Source organism: Drosophila pseudoobscura, chromosome 4 (genome assembly GCF_009870125.1).
Source record: "Drosophila pseudoobscura strain MV-25-SWS-2005 chromosome 4, UCI_Dpse_MV25, whole genome shotgun sequence".
NCBI lineage: Eukaryota > Metazoa > Arthropoda > Insecta > Diptera > Drosophilidae > Drosophila > Drosophila pseudoobscura.
The window spans coordinates 25,844,608-25,862,526 of NC_046681.1; the positions used below are offsets into that span (position 1 = coordinate 25,844,608).

Below are 17,919 nucleotides of genomic sequence, written 5' to 3' on the forward strand. Positions count from 1 at the left end.
GTATATATATAATATTTATCTGATCTGGATGTGATATGGTTCAGATTGATATCAAGGCATGAAATTACAGCATAAAGCTTTTTTTGTACACTAAATTGTATTGTATTGAAAAAATAGATGCTTTAAAAACTGGGAAATTGTTTTAATGTTGGCGAAGATCCGCTCTTTGCATTGCAAACATTTCCTCAAAATCACTATACTCTCTGCAAGGGTACAAACAGCTGATAGTAACACATGTTATCCCCGCCACCCAACACACCCATTCCCTCATCCAAAAACACTTATCAATTAACGCTTTTATGACGATTCCCCGTGTAGATCGTCTAGGCTGCGGCCCCAAATTTTCAGACGACCATACCACATACGAATTCTCGCCCCACGGAATTCTTTCACTACTCTGCGCTTTAGTCTCTCTGTTCGTGCGGTGGCGGTTAGTACATACATATGTACTCTTTTGGGCAAGGTCAGACAAGGTCTTTGACATAGAAAAACGTACATTTTACGCCGGATTCGATTACGAGAAGAAAGTGAACAGGAACAATGGCACAAGTGCGACAACTGTTACAAGTGGGTGGCCCACTTTTAGGACGTGGTCTGGCCAATGCCGGTGGTGCATCGACGGCCACCGCAGCGAAAAAGAACCACAAACGGTGGCAGAGCTCCTCGATTAGTGCTGGGTAAGAAAATCATAGATAAGTTCCATTTTTATGGCGCGTGTGCGGTAATAATACTGCCCTCTCCAACCCCACCCAATAGAGATTACGATCTGGTTGTGGTCGGCGGCGGTATTGTGGGAGCGGCTTCTGCCAGAGAGATTCTTCTGCGGCATCCCTCGCTGAAGGTGGCCATTCTGGAGAAGGAGCCCAAGCTGGCCTTCCATCAGAGTGGACACAACTCGGGAGTCATTCATGCCGGCATCTACTATAAGCCAGGCACTCTGAAGGCGCGTCTCTGTGTGGAGGGACTGCATTTGGCGTACAAGTATTTGGATGACCACAAGATTCCGTACAAAAAAAGTGGCAAACTGATAGTGGCCACTGATGAGAAGGAAGTCAAGCTTCTGGAGGATCTTCAGCAGCGTGGCATTGCCAACAAAGTGCCCGATCTCAAGATGATAGAGGGGGATGCCATCCGGGAGATTGAGCCTTTCTGCAAGGGCATCAAGGCTCTCCACAGTCCACACACTGGTATTGTGGACTGGGCTTTGGTCACGGAGCACTATGGCGAGGACTTTAAGCATGCAGGGGGTCGCATTTATCTGGACTACAATGTGACAAAGTTCAGCGAAACGAAAGAAGGAAGCGCCGACTATCCAGTGACCATCCATGGATCGAGGCCCGGTCAGATAGTACGCACCAAGAATGTTCTCACCTGCGGTGGCCTTCAGTCCGATTTGCTGGCTGAGAAGACTGGCTGCCCCAAAGATCCTCGCATTGTGCCCTTCCGCGGAGAATACCTGCTGCTGTCCAAGGAGAAACAGCACATGGTAAAGGGTAACATCTACCCGGTGCCAGATCCACGATTCCCCTTCCTGGGCGTGCACTTTACCCCGCGAATGGATGGTTCCATTTGGCTGGGACCCAACGCTGTGTTGGCTCTGAAGCGGGAGGGTTACACGTGAGTGGGAGTCCGCTCCGAACAATATTATTCTGGTTCTAATTCCTTCTCGCTTACAGCTGGGGCGACATCAACCTCTTTGAGCTGTTCGATGCCCTGCGCTATCCCGGCTTCATGAAGATGGCCAGCAAATACATTGGCTTTGGCCTCAGCGAGATGTCCAAATCGGCCTTCATCAATCTGCAGATCAAGGCCTTGCAAAAGTACATCCCCGACATCACCGAATACGACATCCAACGTGGTCCGGCGGGTGTGCGTGCCCAGGCCATGGATCTGCAGGGTAATCTGGTCGACGATTTTGTCTTTGATCGGGGCGTAGGATCTGGTGCTTTGGCCAAGCGCGTCTTGCATTGCCGTAATGCTCCATCGCCGGGTGCCACCAGCAGTTTGGCCATAGCCAAAATGATTGCTGATAAGATTGAGGGGGAATTTTCTATTGGCAAGTGAGACGATGATGATAAGAAATATGTTTGTTAATTTGATCTTAAGCATTGCTCTTGCATTTAAAAGTTATTTTATTTTATAAAACCTTTAATTCAGTTCCAAAATATGAGGGTTTCTCCTTGCTGGAGGCTTATCCTTGATACCCATCACCTTTATTTCTTTGTGCAAGGATTGCGCTTCTAAACAGGTCTGGATTAGCTTCCGGCACTTTTCATTCAAGATCTTTAGACCATTGGCCGCATGCAGACGCATGGCTGGGTCACACGATTCCTCCGATTCAATGGCTCTCAGAAGACGATAAATGGGTAGCAGCATTTCCTGGTAGGCAATGAGATTATCCATGCCATTCAGGAGTTCAGCTAAAACAAAGACAGCAGCCCGCTTGGCGGGCAGATATCCTCCTGTGGCACTCAGTTCGCTGTTGATCAGATCCAGCAGCTCCTGGAAAAAGTTCTGCACCTGGTAGGCCAGTAGGCGACAAAGCTGGGCGAGATTTGCAAAGGCGGACGTGCGAAACTCGTGGAGAGACGACCGCGAGCCATGCATAAAGCAATTGAGGAGCACACCCTTGTACCGATAACATAGGGGACCTGTAAAATCCAATCTTTAAGAAATCCTCCCATCAAAAGCGGCATCCATCACTTACCCAGCTCCTGCGAGGCCTTCAGGATAGCCTCTCCCACCACCAGACGATAGTCCAGATCGGCCGTCTCCGACAGATACTCGTCACTCAATTTGTCCAGTACTTCGGATTCCATCACATGAACCAGGGCCACAAAGAGTCGCACACAATTCAGGAATGTATAGGACTCCTTGTCCTTGAGTGTGCTGAGGGCCAGGGCTATGATTAGATGACCCTGGGCCATCGTAGCGGGGTCCTTCCGCTGCAGGAGGTCCAACAACATTTGTATGCCATAGACCTGCAGATGTGATTGCTTCTCCTCGATGAGGGAACGCGCTTTCTGAAATGGCTGCAATTTGAGGGCTTCACTTGGCCGCCACTCGCCATGTAATATATTGAGCAGGGATTCCACTGATTTCTTGATCAAGCGATTGACTGACAGAGCTCCTAGCTTGCCGAGTTGCTCCTGCAGCTCTCTTGTGCTCTCTGTCAGCTGCAAATCCTCACTGCGTTCTAACAGCTCCTGCAGAAGGTTGAGAATAAGAAGTAGGGTCTGATCAGTGGCCTCCTCTTCTGCGGTCAATCGCTGCTGCAGTAAATCCTTGAGCAGCCGCAGGAATTCTTTGGTTTGCATCGCCAACTGTGCTCGCAACGGCTGATGGGACACCAATTGATTGAGAGCTATCAGCAGATCTAGTTTTAATTGGTAGTTGTGCTTTAGGAAGGCCACGAGTTCCGTTTCCGTGTATAGGAAATCCACTCCTAATGTGGATTTCTCCTTCAATTGGCAGCCTATGAAACCCAAAAGTGCCAGGAATACGTTGCAGGTGAGAGCATGATGCGAACTGGACATCAATAGACTGGGCAGTATCCGGGCCATGTCATGGTCTATCTGGTGATCCGCAGGGGCTACTTTTACCTGAACTCGATCCGATTCTGTTGAGGGCAGGATTAATATGCGATGGTGAAGGCATTGCCAGATAGGTTCCTCTTCGAGCTGCCACGTGAACAAACGTTGGACTATTGCAGGCAGCTCCTTATCTCTATCCCGATTGTCCAAGCAGCGGGATATGATAACAGCCAACTGCTCCCTGGCAGGCACCTCCCTGGGAAGGCCATCGTACAGCTGGAGCAGAAGAGGTAGAAAGCGTGTGAGCAAATTACTCGGCAGACATGCCACGCTGGAGCTGCAGAAAAGATGTTGCCAGAGCTGGATACGATTGCATAGCTCCTCATGGTTCATCAGGAACAGACCACTTATCAGATCTTTCGGATCACTGAGCACCTGCCAATGGGAGGACAGGTACTTCTCAATCGTCTGCTGGTTTTGTGCACCCAACTCATAGAGTCTTCGCAGGGACAGGACACCCACACACATTCTGTTGGCATCCATCAGAGATAATTTACAATAGTCCTGGACCTGAAGCATCATTTCATACTGTGCCGCCTGCGAGCAGTCCTTCCTAGCCACGATACTCGCAACGATCTCTGCAGTTCTCGTGGCACTCACATTCGGTGTCTGCTGCAGAGCATCCACGAAGCCGGCATAACCCTGCGGTGCGTGTAGCTTTCCCAGCAGCTGCTGGTGCAGGGCCTTGGCCAAGGGGGGACACAGTGGAGTGGCCTTCAGTAAGAGCAGATGCCGAAAAAAATCCGATTTGGATTCATGTCGCCAGAGGTAGGCGAGGGCTGCCTCCAGCTGCGGACGATTAATTTGGATGCGTAGACTCATGATGGCTGCCAGAAGATCCCGCTGCACTAGCTCCATGGAATTGGCTATGTGAAATTGACGTATGGGAACCAGTCGGACGAAGAACTGAACGCTGAGGAGTAGCAACGAGGGATTGCATTTGACTTTGCCCTGTGCCTCTTTGAAAATGGGTGATTTAAGGAAATCCTCATGCAACTGGCAGCGGAGTGCGTAGTAGGACAGCTCCTGGGTGGCTTGGATGCACAGCTTAAGGTGTGCCACCGATATAAGGTCCTCCTTGGCATCGCTATCAAAGTTAATGTTCGAGAAGAGCATCTGGAGCGCATGCTGCAGACGGATAACGTAGCATATGGCGGGATCTGAACAATCTATGAGCGCCTCCTCTTCGGGGGTCAGCTGGAATAATGTGCATAGCTTATGCAGCTGTTTCACAACGTTTTGTTTGGCATATTTCCCCAAAAGGTTCAAATTCTGAACAATCGAGGAATCGGAAACCGACTGAATTCCATTTGTCGTATTTGCTGTGATGAAAACACCAATTAGTTAAATTGTTTACACCTAAACACGCTAATTTTTACCTAGAGCCTGTTCGAACTTTAAACTCTCCAGCAGGGAAAAGTATTTTGCCGTGTTAATCATTGTAATATCTGAATCGTAATTGTCATGCAATGTTATTGTTATCGGCCAGAGATGTCCACAAAGAGCATCGACGTCCACTATCGTTACCGCAGTGCAACCCTGTCTGCAACGAAATCCTAATATAAAAGTTTTTCAAAGGCTCAAAACTCAAAATTTCAGCGAGTACCTTTCTTGTATGAGACTTCGTATCCCCGTGTACTGCTGTTTGCACTCCTTGTCCACGCCGTTATTGGTTGGGAGTGGTCAACAAAATTATGATCCCCACCACACGGGCCAAGTAATATAGAGGGCACCGCCGAAGGTCTTACCACAGGAATGTACAAATAATGGAATGCCATAGCTGACACGTTGGTTGCAGCTATCGCCAGCACTTTCCACTTCGGTGTCGGTAGAAATATCTGTAAATATATAGTTATTAATTATAATTTGCCGAAGCTGCAGACCATATGACCAAACATACCATATGAGGGATATGATACTCATCTATCATTATGAACAAAAATTCATGCTGGAAATATGTCAAGTGCGACACAAAGCTAATCTTTCCCTCTAACATTGCCGGCCGCAGTAGCAACGTTAGATCTTAACTTCCTCCTCCCACGCTTTACCGGCACAGGAGCCTGCGCTGACTGGTTGTTGGTACTTGTTGGAGATGCCGCAGCTGGAGGCAGATGTGCATCTGGTATACCCAGCGGTCGTTGCTGCTTGTGGTAGCTGTGCTCCAGAGTGACTACATAGCCATTGTCTCCGAATGCTAAAATAAGGAAAAGAAACCAAGATAAATATCCTTGCTCCTTGCAAAGAACTGCATTAAATACACACTTGTTGCTGATGATGTTGAGCTTGTCGGGGGGTACCAAATGGCAATTGGCAGCGGCCACTTGGCCAGCGGCTGCTGTTCAATATTGCGCTTCACCGTGGCCGTCTGCTGCTGTGCTGTTCCACTGGCCTTTACCGTACCCGTATCAATATCACTATCCATTCAATTGCAATTCGAGCACTTGCACTTTAGATCGGATCGAAATTGTTTTGAAATTTTTGCGTGCGCCACTGTTGAAATTTGAAATTCAATTTGGTATTGCAACCCTAGTCACGTCACGACACGCACCGCACCTATCGACTGTTCTAAAAACAGACGCGATAGAACCACCTCCACACTACGTAACGTACTATAGTATTATAAATTAATATTAATCAATTAATATAATTAAAATAATTACGTTTATTCAAGCATTTAATTTATTAATATAAATATATTTTATATAAATATTCTTTCGATACTATTGAATCGATTCTGCCAACAATTCTGCAGCCCTAGGCAAAAGTTCCGTTATGTTTTGGCGTCGCCGCGCGCAGAAAAAATGCAGAAAAAAATGGTGTCAAATCAAATGTATACGGGATCCTGCTGCAAAGCGCCACTGCAGGCGAGCGCTTGCTGATAAAGCAACACAAGCAGGAGATGATCTCCCACTCTCACTCAGATGACCTCTCACTCAGGAGCGCCCAAGAGAGAAACGGACGCTCACTTCTCTTGTAGCGAAATATTTTATAAAGAACAACATTAAAATGACGTCAGAAGACAGCAGACTCTTGGCGCGAAACATGAAGAGAGTCTTTCCGCTGGAGTCTGAAAATTGGGCGAAGAAACTACAGTGGGTAACTTTAATATTCGGCATTTTTTTTTTTCAACTTCAAACGCGAATAAAATGCATTAAACTACAAAAAAATAAAAAATATGGTATGGGGATTCATTGTAAATGTATTTAAAACTCTCAGGTGTGGGTGGAGCCGGACTCCACCATGGATGAGAGAGCAGTCTCACCCCACCCCCTCCCATGGACAGAAATCTTGTTCTTCCACGTTTTAAAATTTACAGAAAATATATGTTCATATAGTGATGAAGTTGGGTGGTGATATTGATATTGAGATGGGACTTGGGTCGATAGTATCATGATAGTCACCAAAACATCGATACTATCGATAGTCCCCTCGATGGTTTGACTCTGAAAAAACAACTTTCTTTTTCCTCTCTGCTGTGTGTGTGTGAATATATGTGAATGCAAAAATATAGAGTGCGCAAAATAAATTAATTAGAAACACCAGTACGACTCAAACGTTAATTAATTGGCTAGCGGCTGTGACGCGGCGCGTTTCTACACGCCTCCCAATAATTGCCAAAAAAGAAAAGAAACGGGGGCTCCTACGCGAACGCGAAGATAAAGTGTGATTTTGTGCGAGTGTGAATGCGAGTGTGTGTGTAAGCTGCTGCAGTCGACGTCGCTGCCGCTGTGCAGTAAACAAATCGCAAAAAAAAAGTGGAGAAAATGAAGAAAATCCTATCGAAATTCGAGCGCAATGAAAACTCGAGACTGGAAAACTCGCACAACACCAGCTCCTCATCCTCCAAGGAGACGAATAGCTTTGTGGGCAAGGTTTTCACAGTGGGACGTGTAACGGTCACAGTCGAGGATGTCCTGGCCGAAGGTGAGTCGCAGTCTCCCCCCGCGCTCCCCGCCAAGGAGTATGTGAGGTCTTATCTAAACCCACGTAGTGTGGGGCCTATCTAAACGTAGCAGTGTGATTATGGTTATCAGAAGTTTGATACACAGATAGGGGAAAGGAAAGGCAGGTGGATCCCTTAGTATATCTGTTCATGCTCCAGATTAGATAAAATACATACAAATGTGCCCACATTTGTGTCTCGACTGTCTCCAAAATGTGGGGCGTACATATAGTACAGAAAACAGCTGCGTATCGTATCCCCCCCTAATTAGGTACGCGGCGCCACTTGTCGGCGTGCATTTCCAATTTCCCCACGAGACAAAAGAGTTAGTTGCTCGGCCTCTGGGCTCAGGTTAGGTTTTCCATGGAATAGAACTACATACAGGCACACAGCATGGCCACAAATCAATTGAATCAATTATGTTAATTTAGCCAATGAAGCGGCAAGACCAACACTTAACTTCCTCTGCCCTCTGTTCCTGCTGCTATGTCACCTTTTCGAGCAGCAGCAGCAGCAGCAGTGAAATGTCAAAGTTCGCACAAGGAAAATCGCCTGGGAACGCCGACTATCCATCCACTTGTCCTTGAATTCTGAAGTGATTAATATCCTGCACTGCAAGTGGCTCGTCGGTCTGTAAATGGCTTGGCAAATACTACTACCCACAATTGATTATTCCGAGCGTTGGTCATAGAAAACTTTTTCCTGCCTTTTACTTGCGCACATTCGATTTTTTGTGAGATTTTGGCAAGCGATTGGTAAAGTTGTTATTGCGTTGCGCTGGCGCCGCTGTCAGAGGAGTCAGCTGTTTGGATACCCTGCATTTACTAAATACAGGGAGGTTGATCAGTTATGTTACGGATGATAAGTTTGGGGTACATTTTCTATGCTTTATCCCGATATAAATTACATTTTGATAGAAATACGGAACATCTTGAGTATAAGTATCTTATAGTCGGTAGCATACCGTTTTTCCATTCTTACCTGCCATCTTCTCCTCTACTCTGGCAGCACCAACAAATGCAAATGACTAAGCGACAGACGATTCCCTCTACCCTACCTCCACTTTCCCCTGTCCTACATACTGTGCAATGCTTTCGGCGAACTGGTCGGGCCGCTTGCTCTCTCCCTAGTTGGGCGTCTCGAATTGCCTGCCTTCTCAAGTATTTTTTTAGCTTTGTTACAATTGTGCATTATTATTGCTGCTTTTATTACTATTATTATTATTTCTGTTGATTTGTTGCTGTCGCGCGGGGCTGCCAACCTTCGGCATTGATTAACATTTGACGCCACAGAATTTCACAAATACCAACTAAAAAGTCGGTGCAAAAAAATCGAGCAAACGGTTACATACGGTGTATGCCCCGTTATTCTCTCTCTCTCTCTCTCTCTGGGTGTCTGTCCATCTGTCACTGTCGCCCCCTGTGGGGTGCTGCTCTGCTGATATTGTTATTGTGTTGCATGTTACTGTTGTTGTTATTTTTGTACGTGACCTTCAATAGTTTATAGTTTTTATTGCGTTGCTTTTTTTTATCGTGCTCTACTCGACAGTTGAAGTGCTATGCTGCAGGGGAACGACATTTAGGGGGGTGGGGGACCTACTTGAATTCTATTTGCAATAAAATGAAATAAAATTCATGCAAATCGCTTGTTAGACAAAACATGTGTAAATCGTAAATTCCATGGCCAAACACAGTTGGTGGGAGAGAGACGGCGACAGTGGCTTCCACTATGATACTCTGTAAGAGAGCGATATGGAGAAGAGTGGGCTTTCTTTCCAAATACCTTTCCAAATGAGAAAAAATAAATCGAATTTTAATACGAAATGTTGTATGTTTGTAAGACGGTACTCCAATTAGGAAATTATAGTCTCCACTACAACTGATCATCTACTACTCGTATAGGGTATTCAGCAAGTCGACTGTGCTTCCCCGTATACCATTCTCTGTTATTTGTTGTTTACCGTTTACAGTTGACAGCTGCTCTAGTCGTCTAGTCTGTCATTGTACCCAACTCTTGCCCCCCACTAATGCTCTCCTCCTCTTTCAATCCATCCTACACACGCAGGTGGCTTTGCCATGGTCTTTCTGGCACGCGGCAATGGCGGCGGCGGCTCCTCCGCTGGAAAGTACGCCCTGAAGCGAATGTACGTGAACAATGAGCACGATCTGAATGTGGCGAAGCGGGAGATACAGATTGCTGTAAGTAAATAACGAAAAGTAAATCAATTTCATTGTGTGTCCCGTAAGTGCATTATTGATTCCTGCTACCTGCATCCTTGACAGAGCAATCTCAGTGGACACAAGAACATTATTGGCTATGTCGACTCCAGCATTACGCCCACAGGGAACGGTGTGTGCGAGGTGCTGCTCCTGATGCCATACTGTAAGCATCACATGCTGGCCATGATGAATGCAAGGTAACACACTGCATTAAAGCTTTCTCTTTCTAGTCTCTCAAAATATTTCGTATTTTACAGATTACACGTTGGCTTCACCGAGCCCGAGGTGCTAAACATCTTCTGTGATATTGCCGAGGCGGTCTCCCGTCTGCACTACTGCCAGACGCCCATTATACATCGCGACCTTAAGGTGGAGAACATTCTCCAAACGGATGCGGGCAATTTTGTGCTCTGCGACTTCGGCTCGGCCACAGCCAAGACGCTGAATCCCCAGCAGCACGGCGTCACTGTGGTCGAGGAGGAGATCCAAAAGTACACCACACTCTCCTATCGGGCTCCCGAAATGATCGATCTGTACAGCGGCAAGAGCATCACCACAAAGGCAGACATTTGGGCACTGGGCTGTATGCTGTACAAGCTTTGTTTCTTCTCCCTGCCCTTTGGGGAGAGCACGCTGGCCATACAGAATGGACAGTTTGCCATCCCGGACAGCTCCAAGTACTCGAAGGGCATGCATCAGTTGATCAAATATATGCTGGACACGGATCTGGAGCATCGCCCAAACATTTGGCAGGTGTGCGAGGTGGCCTTTAGACTCGCTGGCAAGGATAATCCCGTACAGAATTTGCATGTAAGATTTCCTCAGTTTTCTCAGTCTTTCAAACGATTAATTCTCTCTCGAATCTTTATTTCAGAAAACACCCATTCCAAATTTTGACCAGCTCCTGGTGCCGCCATTCGAATCGGAGGCAAAGCGGATCAGTGCTGCCGCATCGAAAGCAGCCAAATCGCAGAATGTGTCGATTATAGAGGCGGGAACAAGCGTAGCTCCACGCTCCAGGCCCAAGGGCTCCAGTTCAGTGCATGGGGGGAATGCCTTGGGTCTCGGCTTACCGCCCAGTCCCTCGCCTCGTCTGAATATCACATCACCGCAGCCCCAGAACCAGCCTGTTGTGGAGCAGTTTCAGGCAAATTTCCCAGCCATGCCGTGCCCAGCAGTCCCTCCGCCTCCTCCTGCAGCTGTGACTCAGGCTGACACAGTTGTGGCGGCAGCTGTAACCAATAATCTATTCGAGTCGACTGGCTATCCGGATCCGTTTAATGAACCAGCGCAGGCCACAGCAGGAGCACCTGTAGCAGCGGCAGTAGCATCAGCAGCAGCCCCCACTGCTCCAGCCCCCGAGGAGCTCTCCAAACAGGAGGAGGTGCAGGTGGCGGCTGTTCAAGAGTCTCTGGTTGTCTCTGGCGGCACACCCACGAAGCATATGCTAACGCCTCCGAAGCCCAGCGGCGTAGGAGGACATCGGCGCAATGTCAGCGATACATCCGCATTCAATAAGTAAGTAGTGACGCGATTCCCCCGATCTCGCGCACGATCTCTATGTGTTCTGTGTTCTGCTCTTCTCTTGCTCTCACTTTCTGCTTGTCTCTTTCTGTGTGTTGTGTGTGTCCATTTCTTAAGAGCTACAAATGACCGGGACGATGCCGATGATCCGCAAAGTCAATAGATATTTTGTAGCCTTAAGATTTTGTCTTTCTTTATGTTCACATTTGCAATGCTTTTGCTTTTGGTTTCTCCTTTTTGTGTCATAACCATGTCTACCGTCTATCATTCGAATCATTCACTCATTCATTTATTTTCGTTGCGCTGCAGAACGTTTGCCAATGAGACAAGTCAGTTTTTGGCCCCATTCAACAACAATTTGGCCAGCATGGGCGATGGACCACAGACCACTTTGGCCAGTGCCATCTCCAATCCTGGCATATTTGCCTCCTCTGCCTCGATTTCGATCAGCGAACTGTCCCGACAGACAATGGACAAGCGTGTGGAGGCCTGGAATCCGTTTGAGGAAGAGCAGCCGTTTAGTCAAATGACCGAAGATCATATATTCGAGGCAGAGTTTGACAAGATACGTCAGCGTGGCAGTCAAGGCAGTAAGTAGATGGAAAGCTCTACACATACTTATAGATTCGATTTATGAGCTAATTATTTCGCAGGTATAACAGCCAAGTCGGCTTCCACAACGTCCACACTGACGCCCACTGAGCAGAGTGCAACGGTTGTGGCACCAGCAACGGTCCCTGCTACAGTCACGGCTGCCGTTTCTGTTTCGCCACATCCACCGCAGATGGCTGAGGATCCGTTTGGGTCGGCGCCATTCAGCTTGCCACCCGGACTGCGCGAGAAGGCCACCAGTTCGTTGCGCAAAACCGGAGGTAAAGCATGAAATTCCTCCACCTTTAATCGTTTTTTGCAAAATGCCAGAAATACGTTTAGTTTTCCGATTGTTGCTTTTGTTCGCTCTCAATCTCGATGCAGAAAGTGGTGATGAAGAAGAAGAAAGTGGTGAAGATTTGAACGTAGACGTAGACGTAGTCTAAATACCTTCCTAGTAAGCGATCGAACTACACAGAAGAATGGAGCAGCCCCCCAAAGGCTTCTCCTACTCCTCTACCCAACAGAACGACAGCTTCCGCACAGCAGTAGAGAGAGCCTCCAGCTATAGATTATCTTGTGTGTGTACCGATTCACGACTGCTCTGCTCGATAATCGAACGACAGAGAGAGATTTAGTGTGCCATAGATGGATAGAACCTTGACCCAGACCCGAGACGTACAGCCACAGATTCAGCCGCAGTACACTCTGCTGTCCTTAGACTTAAACATAAGTGCAATCAACAAACAATTTGTAAATATCCCAATGCACCCACTAACCAAACAAACCAAACAATAACCTGACAAAACTCTATGTAAACTTTGGCTTATCTTTAAAGCACGATTTCCATATGTTTCGTGTTGGAAATAAATGCTATAAATGCTTCTTAACTTTCTTCTCCAATCGTAAGCGCTTCTAACAAAGTAATATTTGGTGCTGGAACAACATATATATATATATGCTAGAATGAAACCAATCAATACATATACACATATTATACCTAGACTCTATTTAAATTTAGTCATTAACAGTAAACAGTTAGCGGTTGTGGAACTAACCAAAAAATCAACAAAAAGCAGTAAAAATTTCAATTATTGTAAATGTATTTTCATTATTTACTATTTCTATTCCTGTGTGTAATTTTTGTGTAAAAATTTTTAGAGAATTAAGAAATCAAATACTATTTATTCATGTTGTTGTTGAAGAAAAAAAAAAGCAATCGAATATCGTATATTTTTGCCATATCAAAATTGAATAATTATTGTTCAACGTGCAATTCTAAAGATCTAAACAAATATACGCTATACTCTAGTTCAATATGCAATTCGAGAGATTATTAGGAAATCTACAACCATCTTTTGCTCAAATTTCCAATATAGAAAATATTTTTGATTATATCTTTATTCTATTTTGATTTCGATTTCGTTGAAAGTTCGCGTCAAGCTGCGTTCCCTGTGGATGTGGCGGCAATCAAATAAATAAGAGTAAACAAAGCCCTCTTTTAATTGTTAAAAATCATCCGAAGACAATATAGATAGATTCATCCCCGCTACCCATTACACACAGCCAGCCCACACGAGAAATCGAAAATGTTCAACAAATATTAGATGTAATAACTCCTCCTGTTAACACTTACCTGTACATAAAGTTAATCCAAAGAAAGAGTAAACTCCTAGGAAGTATATAGAGAAGCCTTCAGCAAACAGTCAGGTAACCAAGACACATAACCAACCAACCAACCAACCAGAACATATATATATTATATACAGAAGAGATACATACATACATACAGCACTATATATTTATATACCAAAAGTTGAGGCAGGGCGTTTAGAGCTTAAGTTTTTGGCAAACAGCTGCAAATTGTACTCGTATGAGAATTAAACCAAAAAAAAATGAAGCAAAAAGTGCAATAAATCCTATATTATGTTTGAACAACCAAACCTCCAATTTACAAAAGAATGTAACTTAGGGACGATTTCTCAATGTTTGAACACACATAAATCTGTCATGCTAACCTCTAGAGCAGCGGTGGGCATGTCCTTGCTCGTCTCGAGATGCACAATGCTGCAAAAGAGACAGCCCGAGAAGAGTACAAAAAAAAACCCACATATAAGACGTGTGCATGCGGGCCGAGATGTTCGCTGATCAGGGATTTTTTGCTGTTTCTGGACTGTTCCTGCTCATCGCTGCTTTGGAGGAATGACATGCTGCGCATAGATGTGAATGGCACAATGAAAAAACCATCTTTCCAATTGAGAAATAGTACCTTAAACTAATTTAATCAATGGGTCAATTAAATATTAAGCAATTATATGCAGAGCCATGCATAGGTCCCACTGTAATGTACATGTACATTAATGATCATCAATCATTCCCTGATTTCTCAGTGGAATCTGAGATCTAAGGATGTCTACACCTCTTTGTTCCACATTCCCAAGCATTAAACTCCACTTTAACCTGGGATCTACATCGAGTCTTCCGCGATTTCTTTTCACAAATGTTACCTATTCTTCATGTAGTATATATAGATCATCATTTATACCAACATCTACCAAAACATTAACTAATAATCTCTTGGGGATCACAAGCACATATGCTCATGCACATACGATCATGCAACTGTTAACCGTCCATATACTAATTAGTCGTAGAGCAGAACAATCGTAAACCCCAACACACAGAAAACCAGAAATCCTTAATCTCATTACCTTACTGCATAAAAGTCCTTCACTCTCATCCACAGCAAAATTCATCAGCTGCTCATCGGGCGGAGGCGGCGGCGGAGGTGGAGGCGGAGTCTCGTCCAGCAGTCTGACTGGAGGAGCCAATGCCTCGTCCAAGTGGCTGCTCTCGCCCACCCTTGAGATGTCCAGCGAGGAGAAGACATCGCTGATTAGCAAACTGAAGACAGACTCGGAATGCGGACTACTGGTGTGCGGCGGTGATGGCTCCAGCAGCTTTGTTAAGCTACCGCTGGAGGATCGCAACAAGTACGAGAAGCTGAGGAGCAATGATCAACCCACTTCCGATGATTCCGACTCCGGAACGGAGTTCTTTCAGCAGGACAGCGACGACGGCGGCGGAGGCGGAGGCAGCGCCAAAAAGGCGGCTCTCTTCAAGCAGATGCAGCTGGTGACCAGCAACATACCAGAGACCATCCACAAGATCCAGCAGGTGGCCTACCACAAGGTGGACAAGACCTCCAATCTGCCCATCGTGAAGAAGCTGCGCCAGACGACCAAGAAGCCAACGACTGCTGCCCACCAGGCGGCCCAGCAGCTCAACATTATGGCCGCTGCAGTGGCTGCCCAGGCTCAGGAGGCCAAGGCAGCCGAGGCAAAAGCAGACTCTGATGGCGACTCAATTGGTTCCGCCAGCGATCTGCGAGCCGAGGATGATGACCTGTTCGACGAGAATCCGCGACAGACACAGACCAAGTTGCGTCGCCCCTTGCCCATGGAAATGGATGGCATCAGCGAGAGTGTCAAGACATGCAGCAGCTCGGCCTATCATGCCGAGTGCGAGAGCGTGACCACTCACGAGGATGATCGGAGTCGTGTAGTGGTAAAGGTGCGGTTGAGGAAGAAGGATCGCACGGTGGCGGCCAGTGGCGATCTCGCTGCTGCTGGCCTGGTCTCCGAGGAGCTCAGTCCCACGTCCAGCGATCTGTTGCACAAGTTCGGCGATCGTCCGCTGCTCCTCGACGACGAACTGGACTATGGCTCTGGCGAGAGCAAGAGCAGCAATGAATCTCTGAAACAGCCGCAGCAGCAGCATGTTGCATGCGGCGACGACCAAGACTTGGATGTGTTTGCCATGGCTCCGTTCAAGCTGCCCGTGGGCGTGCCCCTTAAGCGGAAAGCCAAGCCCAAGCCGAAACCCAAGCCAAGTGAGCCGGAAATGTGGACTTCTACGCCGGTCAAGGGTCAGGGCGGCGGAGGAGATGGCAACCAGGCCAATTTTGCCAGCTTTCCAGCCCATCTAACGCCGACGCCGCCTCAACGGGAGACCCAACTGGACGAGTTCAATGAGCCTGTCTTCAATCCCTTCCAGGAGTCGGGTGCTGTGCTGGTGCAGCAGCAGGAGGAAGAAAGTAATCAATGTGATCTCTTTGGCTTGGAACCATTCCCACAGGTAATTCGTAAATGTGTTGATGTACCACCACCCGTGGAACAGAACCCGATACCGCTACCGCTGTCAATCCCGCTACCGGTCCAGATCCAGCACCAAAACCAGCACCAGATCCAGCTCCAGCTCCATCACTTTCCCAGCCACAACAACAACAGCAACAATAATAATAATAATATCATCAAAGTGCCCGCTCCGGCGTCCACTTCTGCCACAATTTCGGCACCAGCTACAGCTTCAGCTTCCGTATGTGCAGCACCCCAACTGGTGACCATAAATCACTCGATCATTATCAATAAAACCCCAGAGCCACAGCCGTTGATTAACCACAACAATAATCATACGAACAAGTTGAGCGGACCAAGCAGTGTCTATGTGAATGTGCCGTCCTTTTGCACCAATACCCAACCCCAGCCCATCTCTGTGCTGTCCATAGCACCTCCGATCGGAGCAATAGCAGTACCGATAGCACCTGTTGCGCCAGCTGCAGTCTCGGTTTCGGTACCCGTGCCGCACCTAAGACCTTTGCTGCCCATCGCTGATAATGCCTATGTGCAAATCTCCCAAGATCGCTGCTCCGACTTTACGCCCGATGACGAGGAGGAGCCCGTGGTGTTGCGTGGTGCCTCCGATATGGTTGCAGACATCGCCGACATCGCTGCTCCCATCGCTGCAGCCAAACCGAAGAAGGAGAAGTCCCATTTGGCTGTGAGGGTGCTACCGGGAAAACTCACACAGAAAGTCAAGGGTCACTCGTACAAGAAGGTCAGCGCCGCTGCACTGGGATCCACCAGCTCCCTGAGCTCGGGCAGCAAGCAGAAACATCAACGCCTCCAGTATCAATCCCATGACGACGATGACGATGAGGATCAGGACGAGAATCGAGCCGCAGGCAGTCGCAATTTCCAATCGAACACCATTCAGAGCTCGGCCAAGACGGGTTTCAGCAACATGAGCTTCGAGGACTTCCCCTCCGACCAGGAGATGGATCGTCTCTCCAAGACCATACCCTTCGAGGTGGTGCGCAATGAGAAAATGCTGCTGGAGGCTGAGAAGAAGTTCGGGTCGCTCAAGCGACGCAACAATCTATTTTCCTAGACAAACAAAACTGAGGAGGGACGGGGCGGGACCCGACCTATCCCGAATCTATCCTTATCGATAGCGGAGAAGTTATCAGCGAGTGGAAATTTTTCGAGCGAAGAGACCTTAGACTGAGTGTTTCCAAAATATTTGGCATTTTGTTTTTGCTTTTCTATGTTCGGTTTTTGCGCTGGTTCTTTCGAATAAGTTTATTCAATTTTTCACCGTTTGTTTTCGTGTCTGTTCAATGAAACAACTCTAGTTTTGGAGCCTAGTATTTGCGATGGTATTTTATGAGATCTAGAGACACAAATGTTGAGAATGGATCCAGACAATTACAATACAATACAACATAATATCTACATATAATTGTTATTTAGTGGAAAATGTAATTAGAATTAGCCCGACTATAACATGCGGATTATAAGGCAACTAAGAAAGTGGAAATGTTTTGAATTTATACAATGCGTAAGTTGTACCAAAGTTACATTTATTTTGTTTTTGCGTGTGGCATTTTCAGCATTTTGAAATTCCCCTGCTCCCCTCGCCCATTATTTATTTATACAAGAAAATTATGTGATTATAATCCCAATAACCAAACCCAAAAACAACAACTACAACTAATTAATTATCTATTAAACAAGCAACATTCATTTAACCCCAAGGTATTTAAGGTTAATATTATGTATGTATATTCGACCCAATATTGAACAACAAAAACATACTTGAATATGTTAGTACTCGATTTGTTTTGCATATGTATTATCTCCGACTATATAAAATATGCGTACTATATTTATATTTTAAATCGAGTGTTTTATTTGTCCTTGAACTCGGT

At 46.5% G+C, this 17,919-nt stretch overlaps 3 protein-coding genes across 6 annotated transcripts; 2 read left to right on the forward strand and 1 right to left on the reverse strand.

Annotated features, from left to right (window-relative positions):
- The first annotated feature begins 278 nt into the window (after positions 1-278).
- Positions 279-2,167, forward strand: L2HGDH (L-2-hydroxyglutarate dehydrogenase). The gene is made up of 3 exons (XM_001356853.4): positions 279-677; positions 757-1,617; positions 1,677-2,167. The coding sequence occupies exons 1-3, from the start codon at positions 541-543 to the stop codon at positions 2,062-2,064; spliced, it is 1,386 nt and encodes a 461-aa protein (XP_001356889.2). The 5' UTR covers positions 279-540; the 3' UTR covers positions 2,065-2,167.
- Positions 2,115-6,064, reverse strand: Tango6 (transport and golgi organization 6). Its single transcript, XM_001356854.4, has 6 exons — positions 5,856-6,064; positions 5,494-5,787; positions 5,200-5,431; positions 4,973-5,149; positions 2,708-4,915; positions 2,115-2,651 (listed from the first exon to the last, which is right to left on the reverse strand). Exons 2-6 carry the CDS (start codon positions 5,587-5,589, stop codon positions 2,149-2,151), a joined length of 3,216 nt encoding a protein of 1,071 aa, XP_001356890.4. The 5' UTR covers positions 5,590-5,787; positions 5,856-6,064; the 3' UTR covers positions 2,115-2,148.
- Positions 6,065-7,031: 967 nt separating this feature from the next.
- On the forward strand, positions 7,032-17,889 carry Nak (Numb-associated kinase). 4 transcript variants are annotated; one of them, XM_001356855.4, is made up of 8 exons: positions 7,032-7,517; positions 9,601-9,734; positions 9,819-9,952; positions 10,013-10,565; positions 10,630-11,273; positions 11,589-11,869; positions 11,933-12,151; positions 14,617-17,889. In XM_001356855.4, exons 1-8 carry the CDS (start codon positions 7,358-7,360, stop codon positions 17,097-17,099), a joined length of 4,608 nt encoding a protein of 1,535 aa, XP_001356891.3. In that variant the 5' UTR covers positions 7,032-7,357; the 3' UTR covers positions 17,100-17,889. The 4 variants fall into 4 exon arrangements, with proteins under 4 accessions (XP_001356891.3, XP_033236038.1, XP_033236040.1 ...); XM_033380147.1 differs by having other exon boundaries at positions 7,034-7,517; positions 14,597-14,824; XM_033380149.1 differs by lacking the exon at positions 14,617-17,889 and adding an exon at positions 13,303-13,820 and having other exon boundaries at positions 7,034-7,517.
- The last annotated feature ends 30 nt before the right edge of the window (positions 17,890-17,919 follow it).